General features: G+C 46.9%; 2 protein-coding genes across 3 annotated transcripts; one reads left to right on the top strand and one right to left on the bottom strand.

Annotated features, from left to right (window-relative positions):
* Positions 1 to 70: 70 nt before the first annotated feature.
* LOC126985270 (polyribonucleotide nucleotidyltransferase 1, mitochondrial-like) lies at positions 71 to 8,496 on the top strand. The gene is made up of 12 exons (XM_050839903.1): positions 71 to 430; positions 1,052 to 1,299; positions 1,912 to 2,025; positions 2,460 to 2,621; positions 3,071 to 3,254; positions 3,557 to 3,766; positions 4,804 to 4,977; positions 5,289 to 5,482; positions 6,039 to 6,196; positions 6,661 to 6,969; positions 7,432 to 7,662; positions 8,256 to 8,496. The coding sequence occupies exons 1-12, from the start codon at positions 306 to 308 to the stop codon at positions 8,412 to 8,414; spliced, it is 2,268 nt and encodes a 755-aa protein (XP_050695860.1). The 5' UTR covers positions 71 to 305; the 3' UTR covers positions 8,415 to 8,496.
* On the bottom strand, positions 7,250 to 15,528 carry LOC126985276 (pyrroline-5-carboxylate reductase 3-like). Of its 2 annotated transcripts, none has more exons than XM_050839924.1 (10): positions 15,080 to 15,528; positions 13,580 to 13,720; positions 12,767 to 12,862; positions 12,285 to 12,436; positions 11,733 to 11,814; positions 11,220 to 11,359; positions 10,290 to 10,376; positions 9,704 to 9,828; positions 8,862 to 8,980; positions 7,250 to 7,647 (listed from the first exon to the last, which is right to left on the bottom strand). In XM_050839924.1, exons 1-9 carry the CDS (start codon positions 15,381 to 15,383, stop codon positions 8,914 to 8,916), a joined length of 1,194 nt encoding a protein of 397 aa, XP_050695881.1. In that variant the 5' UTR covers positions 15,384 to 15,528; the 3' UTR covers positions 7,250 to 7,647; positions 8,862 to 8,913. The 2 variants fall into 2 exon arrangements, with proteins under 2 accessions (XP_050695881.1, XP_050695882.1); XM_050839925.1 differs by lacking the exon at positions 15,080 to 15,528 and adding an exon at positions 14,491 to 14,593.
* Positions 15,529 to 16,043: the final 515 nt, after the last annotated feature.

Below are 16,043 nucleotides of genomic sequence, written 5' to 3'. Positions count from 1 at the left end.
AAGAGGCGGAATAGCAGTCTCGGTCTTGGTCTTGTCCATCTATGTAAACAATGTGGACCGCCGGTGACTGAAGAAGGTTGAGAAAAGGAGAAAAATAACCTCAAAAAACACCAAATAACAAGAAAAGGAAGACAGGAAACCAACCAAACGATACACTGGGAGAAAGACAAAGGTTTAAAGATTAACAGGAAGCAATATCAAGCGTCAAAGATCAACAGAAGAAGAGGAAGAGGAAGAAGAAGAAGAGGAAGCAATGGCTCGCGTGTAGGCAGTGAAGCAGCCATGACGGTAACCTGACCTGAGCCATGACAGTCCTTCGTGGGTCCTGCCGGTCATGGAGTATCCTGAGGGTCCTTCATACCCGGCGGGGGCTGACCACAGGGACGCGGCTCTATGATAAGACGGACGTCAAGGCGGAGTTCAGCAATGGGTGAGAGAGGGCGAAGGGAAGGTGATGGGTGGATGAACGGATGAGCGAAAGGGTGAAGGGCTTGTAATGGGAGGGTGAACGGGTGAGCAAAAGGGTGAATGGATGAGTGAGAGGGTGAAGGGCTTGTTAATGGGTGGGTGGTGATGGGTGAGGGAGTGTGAATGGGGTTGTTATGGGTGGGTGAGAGGATGAAGGGGGTTGGTGATGGGTGAGTGAGAGGGTGAAGGGAAGGTGATGGGTGAGTGAGAAGGGGATGGATGAAGGGAGCTGTTGTTGTAAGTGGGTGAAGGGATTGCTATGTCAGTAGGGGAGAGGGCTGTTATAGGGTGAAGGGGGGAGAAAAAGGGTGAAGGGATGAAAGAAGAGAAGGGGAGAGAAAAAGAGAATTAGATGGAGAATGAAAGAAGAAATGGAGGTGAAAGAAAAATGAAAGAAAGGAGATGAGAAAGATGAAATAATGACAAAGTAAAAAAAACAAAAACATAAAGGGGAGAGATGAGGGGGAGAGCAAAAGAGTGAAGGGGGGCAAGGGGTGGGTGAGAGGGTGAAGAGGGTTACACATCTATATTTTGTCCGGAAGACCCAAACGCTTATATATATATTTTTTCTTTTTCCACGCAGCCGATCACTACGTCTCGAGTCCGGGGGTTATGCCAGGCTGGCCGACGGCGCTGTGGTGGCCACGCTGGGGGACACATCGGTTCTCATCACGGCCGTCAGCAAGGCTCGGCCCGGCCCTTCACCTGGCTTCATGCCGCTGACCGTGGACTACCGACAGAAGTACGCCGCCGCTGGACGCATCCCCTCCAACTTCCTCCGACGGGAACTGGCGCCCACCGACAAGGAGATTCTGACGGGCCGTGTGATTGGTGAGTGAAGGAGGCTTGGCTACAGGGGGAAGAGGGGACACTGGCTTTTTTCATGGGGCATTTATCTACTTTCTTGTATAATTTTCCATTCACTTTTGCCTATTCGTTTTTGGGAGGTTGCTGCACTCCTCCTGAAATTGACTTCTCTTTCGGCCACTCCTCCAATCTTTTTAGGGGCAGTTAGTAGCGGTCTTTTTTTATTATTATTGTTTTTTTTTTTTGTTTTTTTTTTTATCTCCTTTCCTGTAAAAAATATAAAAAATATCTCATTCTCTCCCCACTCCTTATAATCCCTCCCCCCTTCTCCTCCCCCTCCTCCCCATCCAATACTTTCTGGCGAGGCTGCTGCACTTCTATCTCATTCTCTCCCCACTCCTTATTCCCCCTTCACCTCCCCCTCCTCCCCATCCAATACTTTCTGGTGAGGCTGCTGCATTTCTATCTCATTCTCTCCCCACTCCTTATGATCCCTCCCCCTCTCCTTGTACCCCTTCACCTCCCCGTCCAATACTTTCTGGTGAGGTTGCTACACTTGATCCCATTCTCTCCCTACTTCTTATAATCCCTCCCCCTCTCCTTATACCCATTCACCTCCCCCTCCTCTCTCCACAGACCGCTCAGTGAGGCCCCTGTTCCCCGAGGGTTACTATGGCGACACGCAGCTCTCCTGTCAACTCCTGGCGGTGGACGGATTGCACGAGCCGGATGTTGTCAGTATTAATGCAGGTGAGTGGTTGTGGTGCTTATTATTATTATTATTATTATTATTATTATTATTATTATTAATACTCTTTATTTATTAGTTTATGGCATTGGTAATTGATAGACAAGAGTTGAAGATATTCTATTGACGATTAAGAACAAGAACAGGACTTACTACTACTACTACTATTACTACTACTACTACCACCACTACTGCTACTACTGCTACTTTTCCCCCTTTTTATCCTTTTACTACTTCTACAACGACCATTACTTTTCTGTTTTCTACTTCTACAACTACTTTTCTTCTACTACTACTATTACTAATACCACAACTTCAAACACATTTCCAAGCTGTTAAAATTAATTCCATAACCACATCATACCATTTAAGCAGACGTCACCATTCACCTAAGCATTCTAACACAGTCCTCCCTTCCTTTCTTCCCCTTCCTCAGCCTCAGCAGCCTTGGCAGTGTCGGACATCCCATGGGAGGGGCCGGTGGGGGCTGTGCGTGTGGGGCTGATCGATGGGGAGGTGATCGTTCAGCCCACACGTCGGGAACTGTCCAAGAGCGCCCTGAACTTGGTGGTGACAGCAGCGGATCGCAAGCTTATTGGTGAGATGTGAAAGTTTGTTGGAGTGTGTGAGGTGGAAGATGATGATAGAGAGAGGGGGAGAGATAAAGAGAGAGAAGACGAATGGTAAGGGAAGGGGAGAGGATGGAAGGAGGTATAGGAGTGAGAAAGTGGAGGTAAGAGAAAGGGAAGGAAAAGGAAGGGAAAAATGAAGAGAAAGGGAGGGAAGAAAGGAAAGAGAAATAGAAGGGAAAAATAAAGAGAGAGGGAAAAAAGGAGCAAGAGAAGGCAACGGAAGGGAAAAATGGAGAGAAAGGGAGGGAAAAAAAGGAGGAGAAAGGGAAGGAAAAGGAGAGAGAAAACAGAAGGGAAAAATTAAGAGAGAGTGGAGGATAACATAAGGGGATGGGGGGGCTTTACAACAATACCATATAGAGCAGGGAATATAAACACACTGCAAAACACGTCACAGCCTAATCTCTATCCACAGTGATGCTTGAGGGCGGCGCAAACAACGTACTGCAACAGGACCTCATGAAGGCGATCAAGACGGGCGTGAAGGAGTGCCAGGTGGTGGTGCGGGCCATACAACAGCTGGCAAAGGACGTCGGCAAGCCCAAACGCCCCTTCACCAACACCTCGGCCGTCCCACAAGAGGTCCTGCAGGCTGTGAGGTGCGTGAGGGGATTTTTTAAACGTTGTAATAGTCCTTTAATAGTGTGGGTGATTTGTCGTGTTTTGAGGCGTTTTTTCAGGATGTGGTTAGTGGTTTTTGTGGATTTTTTTTTGTGTGGTTTTTGTGACCGAGTTTGAAATATGCTTCATACTTCTTTATCTCCTTCTTCTCTTCCTCCTCCTTTGAAATACGCCTCCTGCTTCTTCTCTTCTCCTCCTCCTCCTACTTCTCTATCTCCTTTCCTACTGGTCTCCTCTTTATCTCCTACTACTTCTCTATCTCCTCCTCTTCCCCCCACAGCACCCTCAGCATCACCAGACTCCGCAGCATCTTCACAGACTTCTCGCACCACAAGCTGTCCCGCGATGAGGCCGTCAATGCGCTGCGGATGGACGTGACGCAGAAGGCGGTGGAGGGCGGGGTGGCGGCCGACGCACAGACCGCCCACCTCGCCTTCTCACAGGTCACGCGGCAGGTGTTTCGGGACCTGGTGCTTGACGAGGGGGTCAGGTGAGTGGACGGGAGTGTTTCTTTTTCCTTCCTTTTTTTTTCCCTTCCTTTCCCCATTTGACCCCCTACCATTCACTCCCTTTGCTGTTTATTTTTATTTATTTATTTATTTTGACGTGGGATGGTGTCTAGTATGCTTTTTTTTCTGTTGTTTTGTGTACTATAAAAAAAATTCACCCTTCCTTTACCAACTCGACCCCTCATAATTCTCTCCCTTTGCTGTCACACTCATACTGAAACTCAATCATTTTTGTTGTTGTTTTATGAATGTAGAAAAAAATCACCCTTCCTTAACCAACTCAACCCCTCATAATTCTCTCCCTTTGCTGTCACACTCATACTGAAACTCAATCATTTTTTTTTTTGTTTTATGAATGTAGAAAAAAATCACCCTTCCTTAACCAACTCAACCCCTCATAATTCTCTCCCTTTGCTGTCACACTCATACTGAAACTCAATCATTTTTTTTTTGTTTTATGAATGTAGAAAAAAATCACCCTTCCTTAACCAACTCAACCCCTCACAATTCTCTCCCTTTGCTGTCACACTCATACTGAAACTCAATAATTTTTGTTGCTGTTTTATGAATGTAGAAAAAATTCACCCTTCCTTAACCAACTCAACCCCTCATAATTCTCTCCCTTTGCTGTCACACTCATACAGAAACTTAATCATTTTTTTTTTGTTGTTTTATGAATGTAGAAAAAAATCACCCTTCCTTAACCAACTCAACCCCTCACAATTCTCTCCCTTTGCTGTCACATTCATACTGAAACTTAATCATTTTTTCGTTTTTTGTAAGAAAGTAGAAACCCAGATCTTGCCGTCCCCCCAATATACAAGGCATCTAGAGGAGAGAGAAAAAAAAATCATAACCATCCCCTCTCGCCTCATTCTCTTTTGGTCACTCTTTACTTTTGTCTATTATGGGAGTGGTGGATAGCGGGCTTTTTTTTCTTCACTCTTTTTGTTGCCCTCGAGCCGTCTCCTTTATTGTAAAAAAGAAATAATAATAATAAAATAAAAATCTGCAACAGGTGTGACGGGCGTGGGCTGGAGGAGCTGCGGATGATATCATGTGACGTGGATTTGTTTCGGCCCCTGCACGGCTCATCCCTCTTCCAGCGCGGGCAGACTCAAGTGCAGTGTACCGTGGCCTTTGATGCCCCAGAGAACATACCCAAACTTGACCCACTGCTGGAAGCGACGGGGTGAGGAGTGTGTGTGTGTATGTGTGTGTGTGTGTGTGTGTGTGTTTTTCCTCCTTCCTTCTCTCCATCCCTCCATTCGCACCGACTTCTTCCTTTCCTACTTTTTTTTTTCCTCTCCTTTTCTTTGTCTTGTTTAATGGCTGTGTGTGTGTGTGTGTTTTTCCTCCATTCCTCCTTCCTTCTCTCCATTCACACTTTTTTTTCTCTCCTTTTCTTCATCTTGTTTAATGGTTGTGTGTGTGTGTGTGTGTTGTTCCATGTCATTCTTCATTCCTTATTATCCCTATTCCATCCTTCCTTGCATTCCCCAGAGGACATCGCGACCGTAACTTCATCCTGCACTACACATTCCCTTCCTTCGCCACCAACGAGGTGTCCCGCGGCGGCCCAGTGTCCCGGCGAGAGGTGGGACACGGGGCCTTGGCAGAGCGAGCCCTCAGACCCCTCGTGCCTCCCAACTACCCCTTTGCTATACTCCTGACGTCCACAGTGCTGGAGTCCAATGGTGAGTGCTGAGTGCTGGTGAGGGTGTGTTCAGGGGGCTAAGGGTGAAAATAAGGTTGTTTAAAGAGTTCTAGGGTGAATCTCAGGTCTATTTAAGAGTTCTAGGGTGAAGCGGGGGTCTGTGCAGGGTGCTAGGTGGTATTTTGAAGTCTATAGGGTGTTTTATTAGGTCTTTTCAGGGTGATTTTGTGGTCTTTTTAGGGTGCTGTTAATGTGTTTAGGGTATTAGGAACATGCATTGTGTTTATAGAGGCTGCAGTTCTTTCCTTTTCTTTCCAACGTATAAACTATAAATTCCAGGGTCAACTTTTACTATTGTTTTCCGAGCTGTGACTATAGTCTTCCAAATACATCGAGGCCGGTATGGCGTAGGCTCCCACGGGTCCTTTCCTCCCCTCTGCTCTGCCACACAGTCCCAACACCTATCTCTTCCTCTCATATGTAAGCTATAGGTAACATATGAGAGGAAAAAATAGGTGTTGGGATTGTGTGGCAGAGCAGAGGGGAGAAATGGACTCGACAATTTGGTTTCACTATAAACTAACTATAAATTCCAGGATCGTCTTCCATGGCATCGGTGTGTGGGGGCAGCCTGGCGCTTATGGATGCTGGGGTAAACATGATGGCACCAGCAGCGGGCGTGGCGGTGGGCTTAGTGACGCGGTATGACGATTCTGGCGACCTGGTGGACTACAAGCTGCTGACTGACATCCTGGTGAGTGTCCTTAACCCGGTAGCTGCGGGGATCGTGTTTCTTAATTGTCCTTCTAAGCAAGAATAATGAGAAAAAATCATCACTCACACAAACCATTTCATAATATATATCGACGCATTTGTGATCAGTTTATGCATCATCTATTTTGGGGGTTTATCATGGCAAAAATTTGGTCCGTCGCTGCTACACGGTAAAGCAACAAGTTTGGCCCGCCGCTGCTACTGGGTTAAGCTTGTGAGGGTTTTAGATGGCTCTTTCACTCCTGTTTGATCATTATACAAGGTTGTCTTAAGTATCATGAACAGCAGACAGGGTAGACGAGATTTTAGGTCACGGCAGTAGCCAGAGAAAGACCTGGGAGTATACGTTACCAAGCTACCAGTGAGGGTGAAATCCATGCCAATCGCAGCGGACAGGTTAAAGGGTCCCCTCCTAGCATATACAGTGCAGCTTCATTTTTCCAGGGCATTGAGGACTATATGGGCGACATGGACTTCAAATTTGCCGGGACATCCAAGGGAATCACGGCACTCCAAGCAGACATCAAGGTCCCCGGGATTCCTCTGAAGGTGGTGATGGAGGCGATACAGCAGGCGACGGAGGCCAAGAGTGCCGTGCTGTCCATCATGGGGGGCACTCTGACCCACCCCCGCCCCCAGAAGGACACGCTCCCCGTCATCGAGAAGCTGGATGTCCCCGCCCACAAGAGGAGTCGGGTGATGGGTCCCGGCGGAGTGCACATCAGGAGGATACAGGCGGAGGCGGGGGTACAGGTGAGTGACGGGTGAGGCGAGTGATGGGAGAGATAACGAAAGAAGTGGATGATAGGAGAGGTGGGTGAGGGGTGACTCATGTAATGGGAGAGATAAGAGAAGAGGTGTGATAGGACAGGTGAGTGAGGTGATGAGTGTTGGGTGAAGGGATAGATAGGTGACAGGAGAGGGAAGTAATGGGTGATGGGATAGGCAAAAAGAAGCACAATCTCAGCTTCAATCAGGGTGGTGCTTATGTATGTTATTCTAATCATCAAGGTGGGAAGAAAGGGTTCACCAATTAATCAAAAAATATCTTTATAACACGAGTTCGACGAATACAAAACCAGTATCACAAATTTTCCGCCAGTGCCAAGGTTTCCCATGGCACCACCTTGCACTGTATAACACACACTGCAACAGTCTGACGCGCCATTTAACACACACACGCATGCACACACACTGAAGCCGCAATCTCCGCAGCTGTCATGGGAAGGGGATGCCGTGCTGTCAGTGTTTGCGCCGAACCCTGCAGCCATGGAGGAGGCGCGGGAGTCTCTCCAAGAGCTCCTGAGCGACCAGGAACCGAATCTTGAGTTTGGGGCCGTGTACAGCGCCTCGGTGGTGGAGCTGCGGCCACAGGGAGTCATGGTCACCCTCTACCCTGGGATGGCGCCGGTGCTGCTCCACAACTCCCAGCTGGACACACGGAAGGTAAGGAGCGGAGTGAGAGAGTGGTAACACCCTACACTGGTATCACAATGTCCTATCCGGGCAGGTAAGGAGGCTGGTGACTGGCTGCTGGTGGGCAAGGGAGTGTAACATTCCCCGCCAACAGGCAATTTGCAGCTTCCTTACCCAGTTGCGGATCCGGGAGGGGGGCATCATTTCCACCCCCCCCTTCACCTGGAGCTGGATCCGCCACTGTCCTTACCTACTCAGCCAGGAATGAGGGATCCGGCTGAAGTGAATGGACGATTGTTACATCACAGGACTACGGAACACTAAGCTGCATGGCACTAGCAAGGAAATACTCTCCTGCTACTGCTGTGCTGTGCTGGTGTTAGTCAAATGTATTCTCAACTTTGTGACAGCTTAGCACAGGGTCAATAATCAGAAATGTTTGCTTCTTGGATCACTAACCTTAATTAAGTAATAAATATTCACAAGTGTATGAAAACTGCCTAACACACTAATCTTGTCCTCTTATTTACCGAGATGTTTGCTCCCTGAATCACTAACCCTAGAATTAAACAGTAAAAATCCACAAGTATAGAAAGGCAGCCTAACTTAAGACTCCATTCCAGGTGCATCACCCAAGTGCCCTGGGCCTGGAGGTGGGCCAAGAGATCAAGGTGAAGTATTTCGGCCGTGACCCAGCGTCGGGCCAGATGAGGCTGTCCAGGAGGGCCTTGCAAACCACCACCCTGGCCATGAAGAACCTCCACAGGACAGCACCAGTGTGAGGCAGCTGGGATGACTGAGACCCATGTGCTATCTATAAGGACCTACTCTGCTTAAGTCTGTTAATAAATATTTCACAGTAAATAGAGTTAATCTGTGACCTATCTGGTGCTGCAACCCGTAAGCAACGTTGCCAGATTTTCATACCCAGAGCCATGTATTTACTAGTTTATGGCCCATACCTGTTGCCAAGAAGCACCAATAATTAACCATTTATGAAGGCAGTTATTTGGGTAGGAAATCAGCAAACATAAGGAGGCAGAGTACGACAGTCTGGCAACATTGTCCGTAAGTGTTAGCTGCTCAAAGGAATGGCTTAGGAAGGAAGAGTTGTAAGTTAGAACAATGGCTTAGGAAGGAAGGCCATTGTTATAAGTTAGGAAGGAAACGTTATAAGTTAAAACAACACTATACTGGACTGTGGAACTGCCCCTTAAATTCCCACTTACCCGTGAACCAGGCAAGCGTAAGAAGACCACTGTATGGCTGACGGTTCCTCGCTCACTCCTTCCCGTCAATGCTCATGGTAAGTGTGGTCGAGGTCTCCACCGCTGATATGATGGTGTTCCTGCAAAGAGGGGACATGACAGCACTTCTATTCACCCTTCTCCTTTACTAAGAATTCTACCTGCAAAAAATCGGTTGGGGAGATGATGGAGGACAGAGGGTGAGATCGGATGCTGGAGTTAGAGATGAGATGTGAAGGAGAACAGAAGGTAAGATCGGATGCTGTGAATGCTGGAGTTAGAGATGAGATGTAGTGGTGAGAGGATCAAGGAGGGAGTGTGATGCTGGGAAGTGACAGATGAGGAGATGAGAGGAATACCTAGTGAAGTTGGATGCTGGGAAATGACAGATGAAGTGAGAGAAGAGAGGAGGATATGGTGTTGGGATGCTGGGAAGTGACAAATAAAGAGAGGAGGGATGCTGGCTGTGTTTGAAGATACCCTAAACTTAATGCATAACTAGGGTGTAGGTGTGGAGTGAAAGGAATGCCTGGGCAGATGCTGTAAATTTTGCTGGGAAATGACAAATAAAAGGAAGAGGAACCAATGCTGGCTATGTGTTAGAAGATACCCCAAACTTAATGCATAACTAAGGTGTAGGTGTGGAGAAGGTCAAGGGGTGAAGGGAATGATTGGGTGGGGTGCTGTAAATTATCAAGTTCAATGATTTAAGTATAAAGAAGTAGAAGGTGTGGAGAGGAAAAATCAATAAGAGCAAATGACTGGGATGCTGTGAACGCTGAATTGACATTAACCCCAAAGACAGCATGAAGGCGTAGAAGTACCTGAAGGAGAGTCGCTCAAGGGTGTGGAGGGCGGTGATGGTGGTGCCCCCTGGCGAACACACCTCGTCCTTCAGCTGGCCCGGGTGCTTGTCCCCCTCCAGGACCATGGCGGCTGACCCCTTCACCTGCAAACAGTAAATGGAGTTAATCTGTGCCCTACCTGGTGCTGTATCCCGTAAGTATTAGCTTTTTTTTATTTAGCTGCTCAAAGAAATGGCTCAGGAAGGAAGAGTTATAAGGAAGAACAATACTATACGGGACTGTGGAACTGCCGCGCACTTACCCGTGAACCAGACAAGTGTAAGTTCAAAATTGAAGCACAAATTGGCCGAGAAAAAAGTAACTGGAATGCAAAAACAGTCTAGAAGCTGCTGTTGTTTTTTGAGATGATAATAATTGACACTTCTCTGAGCACTTATTGTGGGATCAGCGAACGGCATTTTTTTTTTTCATTATTGTTTCCTTTTTTTAACCCTTGAGCTGCTTAATATGCGGTAAAAAAATAAATAAATAAATAAAATAAAATAAAAATAAAAAAGGAATATGACCACAACACACACAAACACACACACACACACACACACACCGTCTGGGCCGCCAACTGCTGCGCCAGGTGCCTCGGGAGCCCCATCTTCACCCCGCCGTCTGCCATCGCCTCAATCGCTGTGTAGATCTGGAACAAGAACACACTTAAGTCAGTATCATAAGACACCTTTGCTCCTCACATCAGCTGTTTCTAAGGGTCAAAGAGGGGGTCAGTCGGGTTCTAATGAGTATTTCTTGAGGTTCACGGTACAGAAGAAGGGTCACACTACCACCTGGGTCATAAAACTGCTACTGGAAATGCCCACAACTCCTACGAAAGCCTTGTCAGATACGTGTGCTTGGGGTTATGGTTCAAAAGAAGGGTCACACTACCACCAGGGTCATAAAACTACTCCTGGAAATGCCCACAACTCCTACCAAAGCCTTGTCAGATATGTGTGCTTGGGGTTATGGTTCAAAAGAAGGGTCGAACTACCACCAGGGTCATGAAACTACTCCTGGAAATGCCCACAACTCCTACCAAAGCCTTGTCAGATATGTGTGCTTGGGGTTATGGTTCAAAAGAAGGGTCAAACTACCACCAGGGTCATAAAACTACTCCTGGAAATGCCCACAACTCCTACAAAACCCTTGTCAAATATGTGTTCTTGGACAATGAAATGTCTCATAATGTGACCCTTAAGACTTTTCTGCATGGTTACAGAGGAATGCAGGAGATGGAGGATGTCTCTGGATGGCTACACAAGAATGAAGTAGTTTTCTCTTCCTATGGGGTGCAAGCTTAAGAATAAATGACTTGAATGAAATACTTGCATCAACCTAGAAATGACAACAAAGCCAGACAATGATAAAGCTAAAAAAATTCAGTACCACACACAAGAAGCACACCAGACCCAAGGCAGTGACCGACAAACACAAAATGAGAAATAGGGAAGAAAAGAAAGAAAAAAACCCCATGTCCACTACTTACGAAAGCCGGGCCGGAGCACACCAGACCCGAGGCGGCGTCCATGTGGTGCTCCGAGATCTCCGCACAGAGCCCCAGCGAGCCCAGCATGGAGTGCATCACATCAGCATCCGAGGGGGAGGTGTAGGTGCCCCGCGTGAACACTGTGGAAGGGGGACGGGAGGAAGAGGTCAGAGAAAATACAGAACATCACATTACATTAAATTTTTCAGCTGCTACAAGAATGATTACAATGATTTATGTGAGTGTGTAAGGAAGGACATAAACTAAGAACTTATTTTCATTACAGTTAGCAAGATGGCGCTACTGTAAACAGGTACTGGGATAAAGAAAAGAGAGGAACGTATGGTAAAGTTAGTTGGTTAGTGAACTTATACCAATTACATGAACTTCAAAAGGACACAACTATATTTCAATCCATCTAATCATGTTACTAATGATAAAGAGATAGAGAGGAGAGAGGAACAGATGATGAGGTGCTGTCTGTGCCGTAAAGAGCCACAACAAGTTACTCACAGCAGCAGCCTTGGCCCACAGCGGAAGGGTTGTTGGTCATGCATCGGACAACTCTTGGGCAGTCCACCACCGTGCCCAGAAGCTGTGTGGGGGGGAATGTGGATCAGAACAGCAATGACATGACACACAGAGCTAAACCAATACACACACACACACACACACACACACACACACACACACACACACACACACACACACTCCTTCTGTTTATGTACTTTCTCTCCTTCCATACCAACACAATATCCTCCTACTCTCTCTTCTTCCATACAGACATAATATCCTACCCTTCCTTCCTCTCCTCACACACACTCTTCTGTTTATGTACTTTCTTTCCTTCCATACCGACACTATCCTCCTAGTTTCCTTTCTCTTCTTCCATACAGACACAATATCCTACTCTTCCTTCCTCTCCTCACACACACGAACACACATACATCAAACAAACAAACGGCTGCTCTACATAACACTTAGAATAACATAATCAATGAGTGAGGAAAAAAGAGAGGATGGAAGGAAGAAGAGCACAAAGAGACAGCCAACACACACACACACCTCCTCCAGCGTCACCAGGGACACCCCCGTCACCACAGACACAAACAAGGGGCTGTGCACATCCTCAAGGGGCATCAGGTCCTCCACCACCTCCGTCAGAACCTGCGGCTTCACACAGATGAACACCAGGTCGCTGTTCTTCACCACCTCACCTGGGGAAAGAGGAGGAGGAGGAGGAGGAGGGAGAGAAGAGGGATAAATGGATGCTTAGTGAACTTATCTTATTTTACTGGGACTTCAAATGGACACGATTATGTTTCCAACCGTTGAATAATGTCGCTAATGATGCTATGAGAAATTCCTTATTATTTTTTTTTACAGTAAGGGAGGCAGCTCAAGGGCAAATAACAAGAGAAACAAAAACAAAAAAACACTAGACCTGCTCCAGAAAGAGAAAAAAGAACATCAGGTCAGAAGAGGTCAATTTCTGGTGGATAAATTTTTAAATAAACTTTCTCTCCCCTTCCTCTCTGCCTACTCACTGTTATCGTGCGTCGTCCTCACTCCTTGTGCCCGCAGCTTGCAGAGGTTTCGGTCTGTGGGGGCGCTGGCAATGGTCAGGTGGGGGTCAACCAGGCCTGTGGGAGGATTTATACAGAAAAGGACATTATAATCTTGACATTCTCTGAGTAATGAAAGAATCATGAAGAAAACAGAGGAAAAATTCTGGGAGTGACAATAAGAGACAAGTTATCCTTTGGAAAGCATATAAATCAGATAACTGGGGAAACATACAATCTTCATAGAAACATAAAAGCAGCATTTACATATCTATACGAAGAAATAATGAAGCTAATAACATTGATGATACGTCCAAGGCTGGAATATGCTGCATTGGTGTGGTCACCTAGACTGAAGAAAGAAATTAGAAAGTTGGAAAGAATACAGAGAGCAGCGACCAAACTACCGGAAACTCTGAGAGAACATACTTATGAAGAAAGACTGAAGACTGTCAACACTGGAAAGAAGAAGAGAGAGAGGGGACCTAATAGCATTATACAGGATACAAGAGGGATTGGAGAAATTGGACAGGGAAGACTTAGTGGTACGTGATAGGAGTGAGACAAGAGGGAATAGCAAAATATTGAAGAAGAGCGTCTGTAGGAGAGACATCAAGAAGAACAGTTTTCCACACAGAAGCATAACAACATAGAACAGACTGTGTGTGTAAAAACGATTCATGAATTCAAAGCCAAACTGGATAATAAGCGTTATGGACACGGGACAGCACGAGTTTAGCACAGCTCTTTTCCTGTGTTTCACGACTAGGTAAACACACACACACACACACACACCTTCTTTGAGAAACGTGGACAGCAGCGCCTGAGCTATGGTGCCGCAGCCGATGAAGCCCAGACTGGCGGGGTTCACTACCTCGTCATGACAGATCTTGCTGCGGAACAGAGTGCGCTTGTTCTCGACCCCGTCCTTGGTGCCTGTAGGTAAAAAGTTTGTGAGCGCAGACTAGGACATCAGATTTTGGTGGCAAGGAGGTCAGGTCAGGTGAGGTCAGGATGAGTTAAGTTATGTCAGCCAAGGTTAAATTTGTTCAAGTTGTTAGGGATTATGGTGGAAAGAGTAGCCTAGTAATTTCAAGACATTGACATTTTATTTCTTGGCAAAATACAATGCTTTTTCATTATGGAGGTAGTTGTCAGCTCCATAGCAGACTATCTTTTTCTCCCATCCTCCCCTTCCCTGTTCCTGGTTAACCTCATCACTTCCCTTAACAATTCTACCTGGTAAATAATAAGGTAAAAAAAGGGGGCGTGTCCTTATCTAAAAACGCCGTCACCGGCTCCTCTTTTAAGTTGGTCAATGCCTTCTTCACGGCCTTCTTCCCCCATGGCTTCCTCTTCTCCCTTGACCACTCCCCTCCTCCCTTCCTTGACTACTTCCCTCCTCCCTACCTCTTCCTTTTTAACCCTTTCTTCTTGACCAATGCCCTCCTCCCTTCCTCTTCCTCCTTAACCAGTCCCCTCCTCCCTTTCTTGACCACTCCCTTCTTCCCTCCTTGACCAGTCCCCTCCTCCCTTTCTTGACCACTCCCTTCTTCCCTCCTTGACCAGTCCCCTCCTCCCTTTCTTGACCACTCCCTTCCTCTTCCAAGTTACTGGTCTACCTTATCACCTTCCTTTACAATCCCATCTGGTCTGTCTTGTAAATAATAAACTAAAAAACGAAATAAAAGGGGGCGTGTCATTACCTAAAAACGCCGTCACTGTGACCGGCTCCTCCTTCAAGTTGGTCAATGCCTTCTTCACCCCTGGCTTCCTCTTCTCCCTCTTGACCATTCCCCTCCTGCCTTCCTCTTCCTCCTTGACCACTCCCCTCTTCCCTTTCCCTGTCACTGGTCAACCTCATCACTTCCCTTAACAATTCTACCTGGTAAATAATAAGGTAAAAAAAGGGGGCGTGTCTCACTTAAAAACGCTCCTCCTTCAAGTTGGTCAATGCCTGACCATTCCCTCCTGCCTTCCTCTTCCTCCTTGACCACTCCTTTCCCTGTCACTGGTCAAGCTCATCACTTTAACAATTCTACCTGGTAAATAATAAGGTAAAAAAGGGCGTGTCTCACCTAAAAACTGTCATCTGTGACGGGCTCCTCCTTTCGTTGGTCAGTGCCTTCTTCACCCCTGGCTTCCTCTTCTCCCTCTTGACCATTCCCCTCCTGCCTTCCTCTTCCTCCTTGACCACTCCCCTCTTCCCTTTCCCTGTCACTGGTCAAGCTCATCACTTCCCTTAACAATTCTACCTGGTAAATAATAAGGTAAAAAAAGGGGGCGTGTCCTTACCTAAAAACGCCGTCACTGTGACCGGCTCCTCCTTCAAGTTGGTCAGTGCCTTCTTCACGGCCTTCTTCCCCCCTGGCTTCCTCTTCTCCCTCTTGACCACGCCGCCTTGACCCGAGTTCCTCTTGTGCTTGACCGTCTCGGCGTGGGACATGAGGTCAGAGTGATGGGCGCGAAGGCGGCTGTTACAGAACCTACACGCCGCCTTGGTTATGTCTCCCTCGACCGCTATTAGCCATTCCCGCAGGTCCGCCTCGTTCTCCCACTCCTTCTTGTACTTCTTCCCGTACTTTGACCACTTCCCCATGACCTCTGACCTCTGACCTCACTCCTAGGGCGGGGAAATAACGGAGGGACAGGTTGTGACGGGCCGGGTTGGACGTGTTGTTATGGCCGCCAGTGCTGCCAACCCTTCCGACGAGGACTAATACAATGATAAATTAGGTGGTAAATAGGTAGTTACATGGCTTAATATACAAGAAAAGCATGATTTTACGCATAGACATTAATATACACTCATAGATAGTTAAGAGTGACGGGCCGTGTTGTTATGGCCGCCAGTGCTGCCAACCCTTCCGACGAGGACTAGTACAAATAAATAAATAGGGTGGTAAATAGATAATTACATGGCTTAATATACAAGAAAAGCATGATTTTACGCATAGACATTAATATACACTCATAGATAGTTAAAAGTGACGGGCCGTGTTGTTATGGCCGCCAGTGCTGCCAACCCTTCCAATGAGGACTAATACAATGGAGGAGGGACTAATGCAATGGACTATTACAATGGATTAATACAATGGAATAACACAATGAACTAATACAATGGACGGAGGGACAGGCGGTGACGAGCAGGACACCGGGCAGGACGTGTTGTATGGCCGCCAGTGCTACCAACCCTTCCCACGAGGACTATTAAAATGATAAACAGGAAGGCAAATAGATAATTACATGGTTTAATATA

This window comes from Eriocheir sinensis, chromosome 59 (assembly GCF_024679095.1).
Source record: "Eriocheir sinensis breed Jianghai 21 chromosome 59, ASM2467909v1, whole genome shotgun sequence".
Taxonomy (NCBI): Eukaryota; Metazoa; Arthropoda; class Malacostraca; order Decapoda; family Varunidae; genus Eriocheir; species Eriocheir sinensis.
Note: the sequence above shows the minus strand (reverse complement) of the source record. Positions and strands in the feature narration are given on the sequence as shown.